Source organism: Sclerotinia sclerotiorum, genomic scaffold (assembly GCF_000146945.2).
Source record: "Sclerotinia sclerotiorum 1980 UF-70 scaffold_28 genomic scaffold, whole genome shotgun sequence".
Taxonomy (NCBI): Eukaryota; Fungi; Ascomycota; class Leotiomycetes; order Helotiales; family Sclerotiniaceae; genus Sclerotinia; species Sclerotinia sclerotiorum.
Window position 1 is genome coordinate 135,676 of NW_001820808.1, and position 22,793 is coordinate 158,468.

The window sequence follows — 22,793 nt, forward strand, 5'->3', positions numbered from 1 at the left end:
TGGGTTGGTGGTTGGGGGAGAGGTGGAGGTGGAGGGGAGGTTGAGGAGATTTGGGGTGAAGATGGGGGAGGAGAGGCAGGGGGAGACTTAGGCTGAGAGATTGGGAAGGAGTGATAATGATGATAATTTTGTGAAGAGGAATAGAAAGTGGGGATCAAATGAGTGAAAGTCGACGTTTGGACGGGAAATTTATTAAATCGATTGAAATGGAAATGAAAACAGGACTGGGATTAGGATTAGGATCAGACTGTTACGAGGTTTGCCGTCTAGATCACGTGGAAGTACTCTAGGCTCTCGAGGTGGTTTATAACTAGGCGTCAAGCCGGGACTTAAAGTAATGACAATAATGCAATTCGTAACTAATAGTAGAGTATACTAAATGATTGATCTTGAGCACGAAGCTCTTTACAAAGGAAATCCATCTTGATTATATAGACCTTCGTGCCTCCTTAAAAACCGATGGCTATAAGCTCGACAAATCGATCATTGCAAAGCCGATCTTGATTTATCGGGTTCTTGATTATATAATCAAAAATATAATCTATATTATTATTTGATATAATAAAGAAAAGAAAAGAGAATATAATATAATATTAATATCTTTATTTTTATTATTTTTATTTTTATTCTAAGATTAAAATTAAGATTATAAAATAAAAAGAGTTTGAAGGCTTTTGTAACGATACTATACTGGAGGCAGCGGCTGTCTAAGGTTTCATTTGGTTGGTAGTTGTGGGTTAAGGCTTTATCACTGGTCTTCACTTGGAAATGAAGTCGTTACTAGATCAAGTAGAATGTAGATAAACTAATTAATAATTAAATTAAGCACAAAGCTCCTTAACTACGAGACTAAATGAATGTTTATATACCTTATATCATCTTTTGAGGATCTTTAAAACCCTAAGGTCCAAAAGATCCTTGAGATCATATAAATTAATGAATTGTAACAGCTTTATAATATAAGTTTTATTTATAATTTTATAATTTGTTTTGAAATGATTTGTTATTATAATAGTATTTAATTATAATTAAAGTCTATATTATATAACTAAACAAGATGATACATAATCCCACTTGTCTCATCGATTTAAATCAAGGGGAATGATGGGATATACAATACAAAGGTCTATATAATCAAGATGGATTTCCTTTGTATAGAGCTTCGTGCTCAAGATCAATCATTTAGTATACTCTACTATTAATTACGAATTGCATTATTGTCATTACTTTAAGTCCCTGCTTGACGTTTAGTTATAAATCACCTCGAGAGCCTAGAGCACTTCCACGTAATCTAGACGGCAAACCTCGTAACACAGTTAGCTAGTACTGTAGTTCAATTCTGAAAGGATAAAAATTGAATATCTTTATTTAATTTTGTTTAATGTTTAATTAATGATAAATATCTATCTCTCAAACCCCCAACCTCCTCCCCTCATCACCACCACCCCTCCTCCCCATCCCCACCCCCATCTCACAATCCCCCCTTCCACCCCTCCCCCCAATAATCCACAAACCCGCCACCACCCCCACACCCCCCACAAACCCAAAAACGCCCACGCCCAGACCTGTATCCTTCAACCCCATCACACCACCCATCTCATTTCCCATACCTCCTTCTACACACTTCGGTATTGTTATTATTAGTAACCCTGTGAAGAAATTTTGTAGTGTATTGTATGCTCTGTGTTCTCCTGTATTTTTTCTTTGTATTTTTGCCGGTTTATGGATAGGATTACTTGTTGATTTTGATGAAGATATCGGTAAAGATGAAGAAGATAAAGATAAATATCTCTCAACAGCGAATTTCAAAATCGTAGCTCCAGAAACTAAAATACCGAAAACGAGACTAGTAACTCGTAAACTAACATTTGTATCTGAATTTGAGGTAACAAAAACTGTAGGACTGAGTTCCATGGCTTTGGGTATGAGGGTTGTGGATATATATTGGGTGAATGCGATGGTTCCTGTAACGAAGAGAATGAGTCCTGGGATAGCGATACGCAGGGCGCTAATTGGTGAGCCTTTTCCTTTTGCTTTTGCTTGGAGGGTTTTTGGGCTTGGGTTTGGTTTTTCGGAGGAAGGAAGGTTGGGTTTGTGCGGTGAGATGATGGATAGGATGGCATAGGATAGGATGGATAGGAGAAAGGGTCCGAGGAATATATATCCTACTTGGCTTGGGAAAATGAACAGAGGGGACCCGGAGAGGAAAGATGAGAGATTTAGTGAGAAGGCGTAAGATGATGCGATAGGTAAGGAAGATAAGATGAATGTGAGAAGAGTGATTGGAGAGATGAGTCCTTTTATTGGTCGGGATAATTCTTCTTTGGTAGGATTTCCATGATATGGTATTGGATTTAAGGTTTTGAGCCAGGTTTGAAATGTTCTTGTAGGTGGAGATAATGGAGGTGTTGGATGAGATGTTCGATTGAAGGATGTTTCTGGGAAAGCGAGGATTAAAAGGAGGATTGAAATTGTTTGGATGATGTTCATGATCATGATTTGATTTCCGTATCCATAGATTGTTTGGCTGAGGTATCCGCCGATAATAGGAGTTCCCCAGGTAAAGAAAATATCGATTGTTGAGAGGATGGTTAGACGGATAGGGAGTTGTGATTCCTATTTTTGTTAGTATGTTTTCTTTTCTTCCGAATAACTTTCCTGTCTCGATATCAGAAAAGAGAATAATACTCACAAAATACATCTCTCCCACTGCCTCTCCAATCAATCCCTCAAATGCTCCCCATCCCACTCCCTGCATCATTCTTCCTATCAAAAATCGTCCATAACTCTTAACATGCATATTCCATAAACCACCGATCAACATGAAAGCCGCAGCAAATATAAAAATCAACCTCTTTCCCACCTTCATACTTAACATTTCCCAACATGGACTACTAATTGCTGAGAAGATGAATGCAATTCCTGTTAATGTAGCCGTTTGAGTAGAAGAGATAGAAAACTGTGCTGTGATGCCCGCATTTACCGACGCAAACATTAGACGCTGCATGCCTACTATTGAGAAAGCGAGACATAGAGTGAAGAACGAGAGGGTTTTACGTTGAGGTGACCAATTCTATTTATATTAGTATGAATCCTTAACTATTTTACATACTCAAATAGGAATCAAGAAGAAAGGAAAGAAATAAATACATACCAAAGGATCAGCACTAGAATCATGACTCAACTTGAGATCTTCCAATTCCTCCATATTCTTTGCCATATCGAAATCTTTATCATATTCTACATCCGTTTTTAATGTCCAGTCGTCCATTTTCTTTCCACTTCCATTTCCATTCCCAACTGCATTACTTCCAGACCAAAACTTTAATTTTCCACTAATAGTATCTCTTCTCAATTTTCCCTTCATCCCATCATCAATCACACTTTCATCAGTTCCTCTTCTTGAATATCCCGGTTTTTGAAGAACTGGTTGTGGTTCAGTTATGAATGCCATGATGTGCGCAGTATTCGTATTTTTAATTTGTTCAATCGTTTCGATGTTGATCGTCATACTTTTTAATCGGCTCTCTTGATGTATTTCCTTTTCTTTCCCCTATTCCAATTCGTTTGTATGGAATTGAATCGTGATACCTCAATCCCAAATACCTTTCCCTTGTTCTCTTTCGCCGTTCTCTTCAATATCTTCTCAAATGTAATCTCCAATCTCCAATCTCGAGTCTCATTCCCAGTCCCAAAGAATAAATCTCCCAAAATCACCCAAAAATCACCACCGAAAAAGTAAAGTAAAAGAATGACTTTGAAAATAGACCGACACACACAACACTTCAGGAACAAATACAAAAATCCCGACCGTCTAGCGGTACTTAAAGGGTAATAAACTGAGTACCAAAAGAAGAAGAAGAAAAAGAAAAAGAAAACTCGAAATCAATCACTCATTCAAATCAAAGGCATGATAATAATTAATAATATGAAAAGAACTGAAAGACGCAAGAGAAATGACCAAACAATGCATGCATACATACATACATACATACATACATACAAGACCCATCCATCCATCCCGTTAGAATACCTACCTAGTAACTAAAGTTCCCTCAAACTCGAGACGAACATTCATTACCTACCGACAGACAGATGCATACGAGTAACCACTCACTACCTACCTACGCCCTACCGCATAAAACCCCCCAATTGATCTTTCCCTTCCGCATTACAAACAATCTCCTACATCCCATCCACTATAGTTCCCTTTCAGGAGAAAACCGAGATATCTTCCCATTTATCCGTAGGGCTTCATTCATGCATTTATATTTCAGACGATTTGTTACCTTTCCCATTCTAAAAATATACAAAGATGCTCCAATCGGAGGATCGGGAGTGGTGAAATTCTAGATTGCATGTTTGATGTATGCTACTGGGAGAGAGATTCGAGGTTGGAAATTAAAACTTAATGTGTGCGAGATGTGTTTGGAGTGGTGCTCGGGTTTCATGTTGGAGGGGATGGATGATGGATGATGGATGCTCGGGCGCTTGTTTCGGGTGGTGTTTGGACTGGACTCGAATCGGGGTTTCTTTGGAGATGAGGAGTTTGGAGTTTGAGTGAGGGAGTTATTATTTGTTTGTTTGGATTTTGTCTTTTTGGTGTATATATATATATGTGTGTGTGTGTGTATTGGGTTTCCTGTTTGTTTGGTTGTCAAGTAAATGATATGAAGTGTATGGAGTATGAGAAGCTTGACTGATTTATCGAGCCAACATCCACTATTCTCTTGGATGTCCATGTACAAAAAAATTAAAACATAAATCATCTACCTCATCTCTAAATTCATTCCCACTATGATTCAAGCTTCAGAGGATAACTCTGAATGGCAGTAAGACTTACGAACTTCTCTTTTTCCCTCTCTCCATCTTGATTCCACAATAACGTCAAGAGCCTTGGTAGGTTGGTAAGAGTAGGACAATGATTGATTTTACTCAACATCTTTCCAAGCTCAAGAGAAAACCTTTATTGAATTAAATCTCATCATTTTTATCAGGTACTGTAATCAATGACCTTGATCAATAATATAAAGTAATAAAGCAAGTAAAGGTATTTCTTCCATAGGAGAAAGTTATCCTCTTACCTATACGGAAGGGTTTGAGGGTTTGAGTTTAATTCTTCATACATGCATCATATTCAGAAAAAGGAACTCTGGAAAGAACTCCGGAAGAGAGAGTATCTTCCATAATTGATATTGAGTAACCTCTATACTCCATAATCCGAAAAGACGTTAAGGTTACTTTACTAATAGCTCATTCAAACAATTCTCAATAAAACCTCTTAATGACGAAAATTCTATCATCCAGTTACCATCATCTCAAAGAAGAAGGTTCAAAGAATTGGAGTTAAAATAGAGATACCATTAAGATCTCAATACAAACATACGGAGTCTAACATCCACCTTTCCCAGTACACCCGAAGCTTTACCGGGCAACCTTCCTCATCCGAGCTGCTTTGTTGATAATGATATCAATGATGACATTCAAAATGGGGACTGTCAGGAGGACCCGAGTTTTCTTCTTATCACTGGATACAATACTATCTACAATTTAAGATAATATAATATAATTCAATACATAAATAACTTCTCGCCACCTCTCTATAATCAATTCTTTTAATACTTTTCCAAGACAATTATTAATCATCTTCATCTTCATGCTTAGAAAAATGGCAACTGAAGCAGCAGCTCGTACTTTCTTCTCCTCACCTTATTTCGCCGTCGTAGGCGCATCCACTGACCCCTCCAAATTCGGTCATAAAAGTAAATCCCCCAAATCTCTTTCCTCTCCTTCCTATCCCTCTCAAACCCAAATCAACTCCCACTTACATCTCCAATCATCTAACTTTCCCTAGTCTTCACCTGGTACACCACCCACGGACTCCCCGCAACCCCCATCAACCCCTCCTCCACCACCATAAAAGTAGCCACAACCCGAATATGCCACCCTCCCATCTATTTCCGCACTTCCCCATCGAATAGAAACCAGGTGGTATCTTATTATCCACGCCCCGCATATTACATCAAAAGCTCTTGGAAGAGGGCCAGAAATTTCCGGCTTTACGCAGTGTGTGGTTGCAGCCGGGGACGTATGATGAGGAGATTTTGGGGTATGCGTTGCGGGAGTTTGAGGGGGGGGGGGGGGGGGAGGAGGGGGGAAGTGCGGGTGCGGAGGGTTGGTGTGTTTTGGTTGATGGGGTGAGGGCTGCTAGGGGGGCGGGGAGGGAGTTGAAGTTGTAGGTGGAAGGAGGGGGGGGCGGGATTGGATGGTGAGGGGAGGGATTGGGTTGATGGGGAGACGTGCCGAGGACGGGTTATTGAGTGCTTTTTAAGGTCTTTTGGGATTCTAGGATGTTGGTTTTATTATATCATTGAAGCTTGAGAGATATCTTTGGAAAGGGATAGGCTTTCGATATGAGCAGCTCTACCTTTATCAATACGTTCGCATCATTCAAACACTACTTATTCCGAAAAAGTACATGTCGAACTATAATATCCTGAAATACTACTCTATTCATTGATAAGATTTAAATTTAATTTCAGGTAGGAATTTTATTTAATATATATTTAATAATTATATAAATAAATATCTTTATTTGATCCTTTGTGACGGAAAAGTCGTAAACGGAGTCAATTCAATTACTTAGAATCTAAAACTAAAGAACTAAGAAGATTCTAAGTAAGAAGGTCTTTATATACAGGGCTAGTGCACGTGAGCCACTAGTGGGATAACAACCGTCACGTAACATCCTTTTAGTTTTTTTTTTAAAAAAAAAGAGTCTTTTAATTTAAAAATTTATATCTTAATTATAAATTTTGTTGAAATTAAGGTCATTATGGGCCTAGAATTGAGGTCATATGACCATTATGGTGCACGGACCATAATTGGGAATATCTTCAATTCTACCATTACTGTAACTTAGATCCTTAGTTTAACCTACATCTAATAATACTACTACTTCCAAACAACTCAGATTCAACAAATTTTATTATTACTTTTAAATTATTCTTTTTTAAATTATAAAAATATTGAATAATTCTTTAATATTTTGTTTCTAGTGATTAAATAAATATAAATATAAATATAAAGGGGTGGTAATTGGTGATGGATTAGTTGGGTCAGGTGATGTTTTATGAATTGAGATTTTAAGATAAATCAGAGGTTTATGTCACTATCACTGTTTATATGTGGTGATTGATTGATTGATTACATCGAATCGACGGGCGCAAAAGTATTTGAGGCTGATTACTAGATTCGAGAATTTTAAAAATTGATTCGTTATAGACGTTTATCAGGCATTTTCATATATATTACCTACCAGTTGTCATGGCTACTTTTGCGCAAGTGTCCCTCCCTCCCCTCCTCCACTTTCATTCCCCTTCCATTATCACTCTCCTTTTACCACTCTCCTTCTACCACTTCCTCATCACAAAACTAACCCATCCAAGTCAAAAATCCTTCTCCGCAACCTCCTACGCTACATTCCGACCCTCCTATCCCCCAAAACTCTACACTCAAATCCTAAATTATCATCGAGGTCCTCGAACCACATTACTCGATCTAGGTTGTGGCCATGGAGTAATCAGTCGTACTCTTGGTTCCACAGGTAATTTTGAGAAGATATGGGGTACAGATCCTAGTAGTGTGATGATTGAAGAAGCTAAAACTCTCTCTAATAAGATTGATACGAGTAATTCCCATAATAAAGAGGCAAATATACAATGGAGACAAGCTTTCGCGGAAGATTTATCATTTGTAGATGATGAGTCGTTGGATATGGTGGTTGCGGGACAGGCGGCTCATTGGTTTGATTTTTCACGGGTATGGGGGGAGATTTATAGGAAATTGAGGAAGGGGGGGACGGTGGCTTTCTCGCGCTATAAGGATAATTTACTGGTTGATTTTCCGGCTCCGCAGAGGGTGTTGGATAAGTATTGTTATGGGGAGGATGAGGGGTTTATGGGGAGATTTTGGGAACAACCCGGGAGATTAGGACTGAGGGGTTTGTATGAGGATCAGGTGATGCCGAGGTTCAAGATATTTATTTGGGAATGTAGGAGGAGAGGGGAAGGATGGGAAGAATGAGAAGGGTGATGTTATTGATGAGATGTTTGAGGAGATGTTGGAGGTAGAGCCGGAATTGAGAGGGAAGGAGGGACAGAATTGGAGGGATGTGGAGGTTGAGACGGAGTGGGGGACTGTGATTTTATTGGCTAGGAAGTTGTAGGTTTGGAGAGGGGGAGATGGTGGGTGAAAGAGGTTGGATTGGTTTGGAGTCGGGATTTGGTTGGGCTGGTTATTTCTTTGAACATTTTATTATGAATCTTATAGGACTTTACTACGGAGACAGAGGCTGATATATGATTCTAAAGTTTTGAAAGAAAAGGTATTCAATGTATCTTCCTTGAGTCTTGACTAGTAATTGGTCGATGATTTGCTTGTGATAATAGCCGCCCTAAAAGTTGAGGTTGATAACATTCTGCGTGAATGGCCTGCTAATAATATTCACCGCCCTAACAATTCCGTTGCCCTGCCAAAAGACTCCACAAAAGCCCCACTATATCGAACAACACACACCAGTCAATTAGACAGGATAGGCTGCAGAATAACATAGGGTACCAACTTGTACCTAGCATAACATAACATAATAATAGCACGGACCAAACAGATAGATTTCTAGATCTACAACTTGTACATCTCTCTTCTTCTTACATTCCCTCTACATACCATACCCAAGTATATCTTCAAATTCCTCATTTTCTACCGAAGTTGTTGTTTGTTATCCTACCTACGTACATATACGTCTACATTCCCAACCACATACTCACTCACTCACTCACTCACTCACTCACAAGGAGTATATTATTCAATATGGTGAGTTACTCTCTATCCCCTATTCCTCTTTCGACATACGAATACTTCTTTCTCTATATATATTCCGCATTCCTTGCATTTACTCCAATAAGATGCTACTCTTAATTTCGCAATTCTGATTCCGATTTATTGGTTTGACTGCTCGTTCTGGTTTGTCACTGCGTTGCTGCAGTACATTGATATAAAGACGAGAAAAAGCAAAAAGCAAGAACCAAGAAGCGCAAATTCCTCCAGTGACCGGGTAGTAACGAATTATGGTTTTGTTTATTTGATTTACTTACTTTTTTGTTTGTTACTCCCTTCTTTCCTCTTTGAGGTGTTTGCTTTTGCAAATCTTACTGTACTGTTACTGCGATTATTCGAAATACTTTCTGATACTCTGCATTCATCCATCCATCCATCACATTACAATACAATTCATCGCAAGGAAATCAATACATTTGCATTCAATAACATTTGCATTTGCATTACTTTACATTTACAATTCAACTCTATTCTCTACACAACTCTTACAAACATCATCTCATTTTACACATTTCCTTTACTTTACAACTTCACTCTACATTCAATTCCATTCCAACGCGATTCTCATTCACATTCGCAAATACTCACACATAAAAATGTCATCAACTAATCCACCCTACGATGCGCAGGCCTCCACAAACTACAGAGAAGCATTTCAACTCTTCGATAAACGCGGTACTCAACGTGTACAATTGGATCAATTGGGTGATTTGTTGAGGGCTTGTGGTCAAAATCCTACATTGAATGAGATTAGAGAGTTGGAGAAAAATGTCGGTGGTGAATGTAAGTTTTGTTTTTTCTTTTTGGTTTGTGCGAGGGAAAGGATAGGTGGTTTCGGAGTGACGCTCCGCTGGCCCTCCGGGGGCCACTGCCGTGATGGCGGAATATTTGGGGTTGGGATCTTCGAGTTATGGGATTTTAAGGGCTCGCTGAGTAGGAGAGGGATGGAATAAAGTCTTTGTGTGGATGTTTCTATTCTTTTGATGCTCATTTTATGATTAATACATGGGAAATCTTCGAGCGCAGCGAGCTATGGGGGTCTGGGGGCTTGCCTCCATCATCAAACATAAGACTAAAGGACTATTTGTGAGGGTTTTGGGGAGTTGGGAGGAGCATGGCTTGGAATCTGGTTTTTGCTTGGGAGGATCATGAATTATGCTTTTCTCAAGAATCTATACTAACAAAAAGTCATAACAGTTGATTTCGAAACCTTCTCTAAGATTCTCAACCGACCAGGTGGATTCCGTGATCCAGGTGAACCTGAAGAATATTGTCGTGGTTTCCAAGTCTTTGATAAGGAAATGACGGGATACATTGGGGTTGGACAATTGAGATATATTTTGACAAATTTGGGGGAGAAAATGAGTGATGAGGAGGTTGATGAATTGTTGAAGGCAGTTGATACTAGTAGTGGAGAGATCAATTATACAGGTGAGTTAAGAGATGGTGTTTTATTTTTCTAGTTGGAGGGTTGCATTCAGTTGGGTAGATGGAGATGGAAGTTTGGAAGCACAAAGAAAGGATATCTGGAGTTTTGAGGAGGAAATGAGGAATAGAAAACTAACAAAATATTAATAGATCTCGTACGAACAATCCTCGCAAACTAGATTTTACTTTTCGATATGGCAGGATACGATATGATATTAGTGCAGAGGGAAGGAGAGAGAGGATGCAGAGAGATATATGAATAAGAGGAAACAAAGGTATTACATCAATTGTAGGAAATACTTTTCATGGCATAAATAGGAGCTGTGGAGTGGGAGTGGGAGGATATTGATAATGAATGGTCTATAGCCATGGCGTTGTATGAAACTTTTTGGCCTTCTTTTGCTCATGGGAAGACAGAAATGGATATTATGATTTTTGCAGATGAAGATGAAGATGAAATGAGATGGTGTATAGATGTGATGTGATTATGGATGTGAAATCTTTTACCATGAGTATTAATAAGTATGTATGATTGAATACCTAGAGCAGTGTAATAAATAATGCTCAGTGCATGGCATGGTTGTTGTTAAAATCTTATCAGCTTTTTATCAAAACCAAAGCAAGGCTGACAGGTTAAGCTCCAAGGCTTTATCGAAAATATATTTCTTTCTTATGAAACGACTTCAACTATTGAAGATTTCAAGATTTGTATTGTTTGTGATTGATAGCTAAAGAACTAAACAGCTCAACAGAATCGTTAAAATTGTTATTTTCGATATCCTCTGAACTTCTCTGCTCCAAGCTCCCAGCTTATATCAACTTGCGAACTTCCAGCTCCCAGCTCCCAAGCTCAGAATGTCTCCACCCGTAGTTAATACATACCACTGTACCTTTTGCACGAATCTTTTACTGGCTACGACACATAGGATTTCTACACTGCCGACGAGGAAGGGAAGAGCTGGGCAGCGGGATGGAGATGGGGATGGAGATGGGAGTTTTATATTACCAGTTTCGGGGATTGTGCCGCGCTTTATGGATGCGGGTGATGCGATGGATATAATTGAAGATGGAGAGGGAAGTTCTGCGGGGGGAAGAGAGGAGGGGGAAGAAGGTGTAGGAGGTGTGGGTGGAAATGGAGAAGATGAGAAAGAAGATGAACCATTACCAACATATGGATATACGACTCTTCTTGGTCTGGCACAACCGAATAAACAGATTATTATACGTAGAGAAGATGGGTTTGAGAAGAGGGGTTTGTGGAGGTGTGGGAGGTGTGCGGTGGTGGTTGGGTATGAGGTTTTTGGGGAGGAGAAGGGGAAGGGGGTTGGAGGGAAAGCGGATGGAGATGGTGAAAGGGAAGGAGATGATGGGTTTGAGGGAATGGTTTTGTATTTGTTGAGGGGTGCTTTGATGAGTACGGGGGTTATGGGGGATGGGAAGGATGGGAATGATGGGATGAGGATTACGGAATTAGATGCTGGGGTTTTGGGGAGTGGGATGGGGGTTTGGGAGTAGGATGTAGGATGGTTTGTTTGCGTGTGTGTGTATGTGTGTGGATTGTTGGTGGGGGGTTGTAGTGTATAGTGAGTGTATTAGGAGGAAGTTAGAGCAGTAGTTTATTAACTGAGATTTAGATGGGAATATAATATAATAAAGGAAGGGTTGCTGGATGATATACATTGATTTCTGTGTCTAGTATACTAAAGGTGTTTGTTTGTTTGTTTATTTAAAGGGCATAGTTTATTCAAAATACTCATATAACCTTATCTTCGAACCAACAACTACGGAGTTACCCCTCCATGTGTTCGCTTCTATAACTTAAACTAGAACAGACTTACGTTCTCTCCCTTCATGGTGGTGGGATGGATCTTCACAAGTTATCAATCTGGAATACAACATCATCAATATCCGATATCTGATAACGAATAGATTCACTCGAGTACCCCTCATAGATTCGAATGCCCCTCTTTGTGAATTTCTATTCACCCGAAGTTACAGAAAGGTACATGCATATAGTACACTTAATACTTAATACGTGCATCATTTTAGTGCTTCCCCGCCAACACATCTCTCTGGATCCCACCTTCCAAAAGCTGTCATCTTCACAGCTACAGCTGCTAAACGCCTAAATACAACATCAATTAATACCCAACCAACTTCATCATTCTGGCTTCTATCATACGTCTTTTACGTTTCATTCTTCTATTACTTTTCGTCTACCTTTCTATAACTGCCATTCTGGCTACCTCAAGAATTGGACCCAGGTTGGGAGCTCTTTTTAGTCAATTAAGACCTACGAATATAAAACCTCTCTGGTCCCCTCTCTCAATTATCAAACCTACCTCAACACGAATTATCACTACCGCAACAATGGCACCTACTCAATATCAAAAACCTCCTCAAGCTCCTCCTCTCTTTACTCATACCGAATCGCAGATTGTCGATGAGGCCAAGGGATTGATGGATAAATATCGAAAACTCCTCGATGATCTCGTTGCAAAGGTTAAACCAGAAGATGCCACATTCGAAAATGTTCTTTTGCCTACTGCTAATCAAGATGATCTTAATTCTCTACAAATCAGCGTTCTTACCTTCTATCAAGCTGTTTCTGCCGATTCGAAACTTCGTGATGCGAGTTCCAAGGCGGAGGAAATTATGGATGAGGCTCAGATTGAAATGGGTATGAGAGAGGATGTTTTTAAATTGGTCGATGCAGTTTATAAAAAAAGCGAGGAGTTGGATCCGGAATCAAAGAGATTGTTGGAGAAGGAATATAAAGGTTATATTAGAAATGGGTTGGGAATTGAGAAGGGTGTGAAGAGAGATAGATTCAAGGAAATTAGTAAGAGGTTGGCTACGATTGCGACTAAGTTTCAAAAGAATTTGAATGAGGAGAATGGAGGGATTTGGTTTACATTGAAGGAACTTGATGGGGTTCCTGAAGATGTTATTTCAGGGTTGGAAAAGGGAAAGGATGAGAATGAAGGAAAGTTGAAGTTATCGTTCAAATATCCCGATTTATTTCCTACGCTTAAGTTTGCGAAGGATGCCGAGACGAGAAAACAAGTCTTTGTTCAGAATGAGAATAAATGTCAGGAGAATGTGGAGTTGTTCAAGGAAGCTATTATTCTAAGAGATGAAGCTGCTAGGCTATTGGGTTATCCTGATCATGCGAGCTTTAGGATTGAGGATAAGATGGCAAAGACTCCAGCGACGGTTAATGAGTTCTTACATGATTTGAAGGTTCAACTTGCTCCAGGTGGAGTCAAGGAAATTGAACATCTTAAAGCTATCAAGAAACAAGATTTGGATGCTAGAGGATTGGGATCAACCAATGATGATAATTATTATCTTTGGGATAATCGATTTTATGATCGAATGATGGTTGAGAATGAATTCTCGATTGATGAGAATAAGATTGCTGAATACTTCCCACTTCAATCTACAATCCAAGGAATGCTCAAGATTTTTGAAGAGTTATTCGGTTTCGTGTTTGTTGATATTAGTAGTGAGGAAGAGTTGGCTAAAGTTTCACCATCTGGAAAGGGATCTGATGTTTTACCTCATCCAGATTTTAAACTCTTTAGCGTTTGGGATGATGAAGGTGAAGGAAGTGGATTTGTTGGATATCTTTACTTGGATTTGCATCCACGCCCAGGAAAATATGGTCATGCTGCAAACTTTAACCTTCAACCTGGTTTCTCATATCCAAATGGTACAAGAAGATATCCAGCCACAGCACTTGTTTGCAATTTCTCCAAACCAACTGATAAGAAACCATCGCTCTTAAAACATGATGAGGTTGTTACTCTCTTTCATGAATTGGGACATGGTATCCATGATTTATCTGGTCGTACTCGGTACTCTCGTTTCCATGGTACGAATACCGTTAGAGATTTCGTCGAAGCTCCAAGTCAAATGTTGGAAAATTGGTGTTGGACTCCAAGTCAATTGAAGAACTTGAGTAAACATTATCTCACTGGTGAATCTATTCCGGATGATTTAATCGCTAAACAAATCAGTACTAAACATGTCAATGCTGCTCTCTTTAATCTTCGTCAACTCCACTTTGGTATTTTCGACATGACAGTTCATACCCCACAAACCCATGAAGAAGCCGAAGCCTTTAAACTCAGCGAACTCTACAACGATCTCCGAACACAAATTTGTGGACTCAAAGGTCCTGAAGCTTTAGGTGCCAAAAGTGATTGGGGAAGTGGACAAGCTACTTTTGGTCATTTAATTGGTGGTTATGATGCAGGTTATTATGGATATTTGTCAAGTCAGGTTTATAGTACGGATATGTTTTATTCAGTCTTCAAGAAGAATCCAATGGATCCTAAGGAGGGAAGGAGATATAGACATATGGTACTTGAGAAGGGAGGAAGTCAGGATGAAATGAAGACTTTGGAGGTGTTTTTGGGGAGGAAACCTAGTACGGAAGCGTTTTATAGGGAGTTGGGGTTGGAGGGGAAGAAGTAGGGTGGACAGTAAGGATGGTAGGGAAAAGAAATATGGATAGTTTGGTGTTTGATTGTTGTTAAGGAGATGCTGGGTTTATATCCTTTTTACGGATGAGATGAGATGAGATGAGATGAGATGTGGTGGGTTGACGTGAGATTAGGCATAGTTTTCAAGTCAGACTTCCAATACATGAATAGGATGAAATAGGACAGGTATTACATGATTATAAAATCTAGAAAACTCAATGAATTCAACTTGATCTATTTACTTCTCTGATAGTATCCACATCCACATTCAAACATCTTATACTCACCTCATCTCATTCAAAAATAAAAAGTATAAATTATTATTATACTTTTTCAAAAATTAAAATTATAATGAATCTTTTGGAGATACTTCAAAAGAGGGAGAGGTGATTTGAAAATATTAATAAAAGAGAAGAGTGTTATGAGGTTTGCCGTCTAGATCACGTGGAAGTGCTCTAGGCTCTCGAGATGGTTTATAACTAGATGTTAAGCAAGGATTTAAGTAATGACAATAATGATATGCGATTCGTAACTAATAGTAGAGTATACTAAATGATTGATCTTGAGCACGAAGCTCTATACAAAGGAAATCCATCTTGATTATATAGACCTTCATGCTAATCGTCCCCTTGGTCCCCTCGATCCCTTCGATCAAGAGACCGAGGGGATCTAAGGGACCATGTGATTACATAATTGGTCACGAGATCCGAAGCCGTCGTAACACAAACCTCATAACATTATTCTTTTAAATAATATATTATAATATAATCTAATCAAGTTTTTTTTTTCATTTTCTTTCTATAATATATTATTAAAATATATATATCTCGATCTATCTCTTTTATAATAGTATTTTTATTTGTTGAAGATTGAAGATTGAAGGTTTAAGATTAAATATATATATAAGTGTAACGATACTGTACTGGAGGCAGTGGCTGCCTAAGGTTTCGTCTGGTTGGTAGTTATGGGCTAAGGCTTTATCACTGGTATTCACTTGGAAGTGAAGTCGTTACTAGATCAAGTAGAATGTCGGTAACTAATTGATAACTAAGTTGAGTACGAAGCTCCTAAACTATGAAACTATTCTGATTATATAATGAACAATAAAGGGAGCCTCCAGGAGCTTCGAGGGCTCCTAGAGCTCCTTATCACGTGATTACTTTCTATCCCAGGACACTAATCCTAATGGTGAATCGTGACAATAGGATTTTGAGTATTTATACATTTAGAATAATAAAATAACTTATAAAGATTGTTTAAATTGGATTTGAATTTGAATTTGATTAGGTTAGTGTGACGGAAATCCCTGCTTTCCTCCCACCCTTATTATATAAGAAACCTCAGGTACATTAACCATGTCCACACATGATACGATTACTCGAGATTAGTATGCGATTTAGGTGACCTGAGGATCAGATCCGGACAAGTACTAGGTATCAATGGTTATCGGTAAAGTAAGATCATTGGAGGAATAAATATGACTTCTTTTTGCCTAGCTATTGCGGCTAGGCCATTCATTTGTGTATATATAGAGTAGCTATCCCCATCTACAGGTGCTCTTCACCTGTAGATTCTAAGTTAAATACAATTGCTGGTCTATAAACACCCTTTTGGTCACAGTTAGTATGTTAAAGTGAATGGTTCCTGCGTAGCACGTGCACAGGGCACTAGTCCTATTAGGACTAGATTGAGAAGCTCTCTGTAAGAGAGCTTCGCACTTCCGTAGAACTTAGAAGAGAGATTAACCTACTAGACCAATATTACCTCAGTTCTGCGCTATCAGCTTCCCACTATTCCCAGTGTGAGGTCATTCCTTTTAACATAGTAGGATTTAATAAATAAATAAATAAAATTTCTTTTGTTTTTTGTGACGGAAAAGTCGTAAACGGAGTCAATTCAATTACTTAGAATCTAAAACTAAAGAACCAAGAAGATTCTAAGTAAGAAGGTCTTTATATACAGGGCTAGTGCACGTGAGCCACTAGTGGGGTAACAACCGTCACGTAACATTTTTGAAGTTTTTTTTATAAAATATAAGAATTTATAAGAATATTTTAGTAAAAATTATTAAAAATAAAATATTTGATTTAAATCAAAATTTTGATAGAAGAGAAGATAATATAATATTTTGATATTTTTATTAAATCTGTAATTAATCAAGAAAACTTTATATACCTTGTTTAAAAAAAAGTTGTTTGTGAATATCAGAAGAATATTTCAATCATATACTCTGTCTACATATGTAATTTTAAGCATTTACAGTGGCTTGTGTGAATCAGATCAGAGTGACGGAACTCAGTAGATGTCTTCTCTTCCGTTTTTGGAGTTTTCTTTTTGTATGGTACAGAGTATATTCTACGGTTAATAGTGAATAACTGTATTTAATAATTATAGATTAATCTTTATCGATTCATTCATTCATTCTTCTCTTCACAGTACAGCCGTATAACCGTACTCAAATCTCTTAAACTCACGGATACAGACCGTATAGACATCTCCTGCAGATTAAACTTATTTAAGAATCCCATCATACTATAAATTCAAGTTCATTTTCTTCCGTGTCAAAAACATCTTCTTCTAAAAATCATTATCTCCTTGTAAAGACACATTCAACATTCAACAGTTAATCAAAAGATCACATGTCTCGAGAAGAAAATCCTACTCTCAAGGTGCTCTTTGATACGGGGTTTGCTTTTTCGCAGGCAATTTCTAGGAGAATGGTTTTGTCTGAACCGATTTTGAGGAGCTCGAGGGGGGGTGATGGGTTGGACCTTGCGAATGATGAGGAGAGGGGCTACAATTCTGCGGGAGTTGGGCGTTCTCTGACAGAATCTCGTTCTCCGAAAATATCTGGCACCACGAAAGCCTCCAGTCTCGCAGATACTCCTCGTCTTCTAAAGACAAAAGTTTCAGGTCCTGCAACACAACTTCTCAACGATTTCTTTGCCGAAATAGATCAGATTGATACATCTGAATCAATTGAAGCTTCCTATGTTAATGTTCTTCTACCAAGATATCGTCATGCTCGTGAGAGAGCTAGAGCTGGATCAAGACTCAGAATCAAAACGTCACCTAGCATGAACTCACCAAATATTCCTGATCAACCACCTACATCTCCATCTCTTACCCATTCTTTGAATCAATCATTCGGCTATTCACGTCCTCATGTTAATTCTGAGGAAGATTTACAAGATCTCGCTTTACGATTTCAAGAAACTCATACGGAAAATTCAGAATTCATTAATGCGGATGCTAAATTCATTTCTAATTCTCTACCAAATCCGAGACGTAGAACTTTTTCAAATTCTTCGAAGGTGTATGATCAAGATTTTAGAGATGTATTAAAGAGAGAAAAAGAAATTCTTGAATCATCACTTGGTTTTGTCGTTAGTCAAATGCCCGGTATTACTGGTTCACAAATGCAAAAACAAATTCCGATATTGATTGTTTCTAATAGTGTATGTGTTGATAAGGAGGAGGAGGATGAAGATGAGAAGAATGCGATTGAGATTCTTGAGGCACTTTTTGGAGAGTTGGAAGATAGAGAGAATTGTTCTAGTGAGGAGGAGTGGAAGAGTGCTGAGGAGATTATTGAGGATGTTAAAAGTAAGGGGGGTGATAAGGGAAAGGGGAAGGTTGTTGCTACAGAAGTTGCGGGTGATATTGGTATTGAAATGGCATACAACTACTCCAAAGATAAGAATCATCATCACAATATCGATAAACCTAGCGAAATCAACTTCTTGAATCAAGCAGAAACTGAAATTCGTCAGTATTCAGCTCTGACGCAACAAAATATCGAAAGTGGATCTTCATCCAAGAAGCTCGATAGTCTTGAGAAAAATGTGGAGGATCAAGCACAGCTACAATCAAGGATGTCAAATGAAGACGAAGTCGTTCCTGTATCAGAATTTGGTGAGGAAGAAGAAGAAGAAAAATGCACACAACCTCCTGAAGATATCGATCTCCACAAAGACTTTTCTCCTATTAAGGAATCTCAAAAAATTAGCGAAAATTCATCCACCAAACAGGATCAACAAGATGAAGATAGTGAGTAGCCCTTTTCGTAAGCCATGGGTAAATGTTAACCAAAAAGCCACAAATCAACTAGAATGCACAAATACCTCCAGCTCAGCAAAATATCACGATACAGCGCTAGCCGATAATCAAAATGTCGCAGCTGATTTATTTTCTAAATCTACAACAATTACTAGTATTGATAATAGTAGTACTACAAGCTCAATATCTACTTCTACTAGCAGAAATGATACGTATACCATGAAAGAACAAAAACAAAAGGATCCACAGTTTGAGATGGCGGCGCTGGCGACGGGAGTTTTGATTGCGAGTTTGTGGATGATTGAGAGGAGGATTAGAGCTTTTTAGGGGGGTTTTCTATCTTTCTTTTGGTGGCTGAGTGGGGATGCGCATGATGGTTTATATCTAGGTTATTGGGAGTAGATGGATGGTTTTGGGGTTTCTTCGGGTATGCACCGGTTTCTAGTTTATGATTTATGATTAATTAGGAAGGTGATTGCGTTCTAGGTTAGCAGATAGTAGCTCGGTAGCAATGTTAATGAAGTAGCAAATACACCAATGCGCAGGAATATAGCTAGGTATGACGAGTAAAACTAGTTTATAATCATAACATTTCCTATTTAAAGATTCGTGCTTCGTAAATGTGCTTGTGTTTATATTTGTGAATGTTTATTTAAAAATCAATACTGATTATGATTTAATCTTTAGCCTAGTTTAGTTATAAATATATATTGCACTAGAAAGTCTTGACTCTTGACTCTTAACTAACCTCCCTTTTCTGACTAAATAATAGATAGATAGGTACTCAAGCTCGGAATCACTTGAATAAGAAGTTATGAATCTTGATTGTATACTGAGACTATAAAAATAACAATTGTGATAGTTTTTTGTATTACTGGAATTTATATTTTATGATTATTATTATTATAAGATATTGTTTATAATCTTATTTTTTCATTTGCAACTCTGTGAACTGGGGTCATCTACTTCCTTTTTAGGAACTCCGGACTCATTTAGCTTGGGATCACTCACTTATATAATTATTTTCTTTTGTATTTAGATGATCACTATAAATGCATTATAGTTGTATCTACATGCTATAATTTCGAATCATAAACTGCTGTGTCGCGCCACACTATGATCTTAAGATTAGGTATAGTAATCTTATACTCGATCTTAGATTTAACATATCGGTACAGTTAGAAAGAGCACATTTGCTTATATAATTTTACAAATTTAAATTAGATACCACTATAAACGCACCAGAGCCGTAAAAGCTCCATATAGCCTAATATACTTGGCTCAATTGCATTTCTCCGAAATCACAGCCAAATAATTTCAAATCCTACAATTAAATCATATTTTAACCATACAAACCCAACTCAGTACGGCTCAAAATCACAAACTTGCCTGTATAACATAACTTCATTGTTTCATAATCATCACATCTCTATACCAACCGTACCAACCGCGGGCTTAGACTAGCGATATGTCGCTAAATATGACTATATTGATATTGTTGCTGTGGTTTTAAGTATATCAATATTTGATGGAGAGAACTCATCTTTTTTTCCCTATTCTGCATCTGCATCAAAATCCATTACGACAGCTCGATATTACAGGATAAGGAGGACTTCTCAAAAATAGCTTCTTTACTAGTTTTGCAATACGTCTTAACGTCTGAGTATCTTTGCATCTTAAATAAAATGCACTGTGGTATTACTCGGATTTTCCATTACCACTCGCAATACATCTTAGAACTTCCCAATTCCAGACTTTCTAATTTCAAATTTCCCCATCTATTTTCTCCATCAAAAATCAACATGTCTTCATCAAACTTAACGACGCCCTGCCCAGCCATGCTATCAAATTTCTTTCTCACAACACCCAATGATGAAGATACAGAAACCAATTTCGCACAAACTAAAGAACCCTTCGACATCACATCCTATTCCGAACTCGACGATCCCGAAGATAATGTCGAGATAGACACTACTAAAAACAACCCCTCAGACCCAGCCAACAACAACTTTCAAAATCAAAGTCAATTCCAAGCTCCAGAACCAGCCGAATCTTTTACATCACATCACGCTTCTACCTCGAGCGAATTCTCGGATCCAACAACAGATGATCTCATCCAGTATGCATTTGATACTGCTCTTTTCGCAGTAAATCCCGAGTCACATCACGAACATTTCCTTGCCACCCCGAATCAAGAAATGGAAGATTTGGCGAGATTAAGACTTGTGATTACGAGGAAACCTGTTGTTTTGGGCGGTATGAGAGATAGGATTTTTTCGGCGATCGATATTCTGGTAAGGGATTTTGGGGCGGAAGTAGCACGTCCGATGACTGGTATAGATGTGATGGTTTTGTTGTTGTCGGCTGGGATGAAAGTGAAAGATTTTGTAACTCGGTTACAATTACAGTTGAAGGTGCCATTTGCTGGAGCATTTTCAGCACCGGCTGGGATGAAAATATGGGATTTTGAGGCACTCTCATCGACTGTGAGAGATAGAGTTTCGTTGGCGGGTACGAATCTCGAGATTGAGGATTTTCCGGAGTTTGTTATTAGTCCTATCTTTGAGCAGGATGAATTTAAACCATTCAATGGATTCCATCCAGTCGACAGATTTCAATCAGTCGATGATTACCAAAACCTCAATGAATTCCAACCACAATCATTCACCTCCCCCCGAAAACACACCCAAGCAAGTTCTCTAGGAAACATCTCAAACAAACCACTAATCACCAAATCCAGCCCACTAGAACTCTTAAACCACGCCCTGTACAAAAACTACCTCAACATTATCCACGGCGAAAAACCAGAATGGGATATTAGTTCCTCGGTCGCTGAAGAACTATTCCGGCCCTCGTGCGACGAAGAATTATCATTTATGCAAGAAGAGCAACAGAAGAATAATACACTGGAACCACCGCCCGCTCCTAGACTAGGAAATCTAAGTAAACCTGATTTTTCAGAGATGAGTCTAGATTTAGATCTGCAGGATGATGTGAGATCGCTTTTTCGGGTTCCTTCTAGATGTGCTAAAAAGTCGGAGGGTTTAAGTTCTTTGAAATCTTCAACACGGGAGGCAATGAATCAGCGATTTATCATTGATACCAGTGCTATGGCTAAAAATTCAAAGAGCTCGAGTATCCAGAGTATCGACGCACCACCAAGTCCTATAACTTTAAGCGAGCGATTAGAACCGCGGATTTTTAGCTTGCTTTTAACCTTACATTCTTTAAATACATCTCCACATCATGCTCCAGAAATCGCGCATCATATCAATATCAATACCAACACTAATTCCAATCTTGATATCTGGCCCACTATAGCCCTCGCCCTTGATATCCCTATCCTCCCTTCTCATCTCCTGACATCATATTCCCTGCAAGCCCTAGGAACATTTTTCAAGTTAGTTGAATTAGAAGAGGGATATTTATCTGATGAGTTACATCAGTGGGCATTAAAGCAACATCGAATTTTTATCTGGATAAATTCTGATGCGCTAGAAGATGGGATTGATGGGGTTATTGAAGAACCGGGGATATGCTCCCAGGGAGAGGGGATGAATGAGGAAAGCGATGGAGAGGATAGTGAGGATAGTAAACTTTGGGATTATGAGGATGTAGAAGCATTTGCTAGGAGGGAAATAGTGAATTTTAGACGGAATTTGGAATGGATTCAGGACGTGGATGTGGATTTGGATGTGAAGGGTGAGGAGGGCACTATTTTTACGTTGCCGGATGAGGTGTATTATTTTTGTGGGGATGAGGACATTATACATCGGAGTGCTAGTGAGCTGGTTGAGGAATCGGAAGGATGTTCGGCTGTTTTGGAGGGGTATTATAAGATAAAGAGGAATGCGCGTTGAGAATCTAAAATATCTTCGTCGTCAAGTCAGAGTTTGATACACGGAATTAGGAAGTCTG

The 22,793-nt window shown here is 38.5% G+C and overlaps 9 protein-coding genes across 9 annotated transcripts; 8 read left to right on the top strand and 1 right to left on the bottom strand.

Annotated features, from left to right (window-relative positions):
- Positions 1-1,410: 1,410 nt before the first annotated feature.
- Positions 1,411-3,454, bottom strand: SS1G_13941 (hypothetical protein; the record flags this gene model as incomplete). Its single annotated transcript, XM_001585031.1, has 4 exons — positions 1,411-1,616; positions 1,836-2,616; positions 2,693-3,073; positions 3,155-3,454. 4 exons carry the CDS (start codon positions 3,452-3,454, stop codon positions 1,411-1,413), a joined length of 1,668 nt encoding a protein of 555 aa, XP_001585081.1.
- A 1,343-nt stretch (positions 3,455-4,797) lies between these two features.
- SS1G_13942 (predicted protein) lies at positions 4,798-5,559 on the top strand (the record flags this gene model as incomplete). The annotated part of the gene is made up of 2 exons (XM_001585032.1): positions 4,798-4,832; positions 5,412-5,559. 2 exons carry the CDS (start codon positions 4,798-4,800, stop codon positions 5,557-5,559), a joined length of 183 nt encoding a protein of 60 aa, XP_001585082.1.
- A 109-nt stretch (positions 5,560-5,668) lies between these two features.
- Positions 5,669-5,920, top strand: SS1G_13943 (hypothetical protein; the record flags this gene model as incomplete). The annotated part of the gene is made up of 2 exons (XM_001585033.1): positions 5,669-5,722; positions 5,855-5,920. The coding sequence occupies 2 exons, from the start codon at positions 5,669-5,671 to the stop codon at positions 5,918-5,920; spliced, it is 120 nt and encodes a 39-aa protein (XP_001585083.1).
- Positions 5,921-7,326: 1,406 nt separating this feature from the next.
- On the top strand, positions 7,327-8,227 carry SS1G_13944 (hypothetical protein; the record flags this gene model as incomplete). The annotated part of the gene is made up of 2 exons (XM_001585034.1): positions 7,327-8,002; positions 8,058-8,227. The coding sequence occupies 2 exons, from the start codon at positions 7,327-7,329 to the stop codon at positions 8,225-8,227; spliced, it is 846 nt and encodes a 281-aa protein (XP_001585084.1).
- Positions 8,228-9,494: 1,267 nt separating this feature from the next.
- On the top strand, positions 9,495-10,505 carry SS1G_13945 (hypothetical protein; the record flags this gene model as incomplete). Its single annotated transcript, XM_001585035.1, has 3 exons — positions 9,495-9,681; positions 10,096-10,329; positions 10,477-10,505. 3 exons carry the CDS (start codon positions 9,495-9,497, stop codon positions 10,503-10,505), a joined length of 450 nt encoding a protein of 149 aa, XP_001585085.1.
- Positions 10,506-11,181: 676 nt separating this feature from the next.
- SS1G_13946 (predicted protein) lies at positions 11,182-11,841 on the top strand (the record flags this gene model as incomplete). The annotated part of the gene is made up of 1 exon (XM_001585036.1): positions 11,182-11,841. One exon carries the CDS (start codon positions 11,182-11,184, stop codon positions 11,839-11,841), a length of 660 nt encoding a protein of 219 aa, XP_001585086.1.
- An 855-nt stretch (positions 11,842-12,696) lies between these two features.
- SS1G_13947 (hypothetical protein) lies at positions 12,697-14,808 on the top strand (the record flags this gene model as incomplete). The annotated part of the gene is made up of 1 exon (XM_001585037.1): positions 12,697-14,808. One exon carries the CDS (start codon positions 12,697-12,699, stop codon positions 14,806-14,808), a length of 2,112 nt encoding a protein of 703 aa, XP_001585087.1.
- Positions 14,809-17,455: 2,647 nt separating this feature from the next.
- On the top strand, positions 17,456-19,202 carry SS1G_13948 (predicted protein; the record flags this gene model as incomplete). Its single annotated transcript, XM_001585038.1, has 3 exons — positions 17,456-18,202; positions 18,290-18,866; positions 18,928-19,202. 3 exons carry the CDS (start codon positions 17,456-17,458, stop codon positions 19,200-19,202), a joined length of 1,599 nt encoding a protein of 532 aa, XP_001585088.1.
- Positions 19,203-20,677: 1,475 nt separating this feature from the next.
- SS1G_13949 (predicted protein) lies at positions 20,678-22,735 on the top strand (the record flags this gene model as incomplete). Its single annotated transcript, XM_001585039.1, has 1 exon — positions 20,678-22,735. The coding sequence occupies one exon, from the start codon at positions 20,678-20,680 to the stop codon at positions 22,733-22,735; it is 2,058 nt and encodes a 685-aa protein (XP_001585089.1).
- Positions 22,736-22,793: the final 58 nt, after the last annotated feature.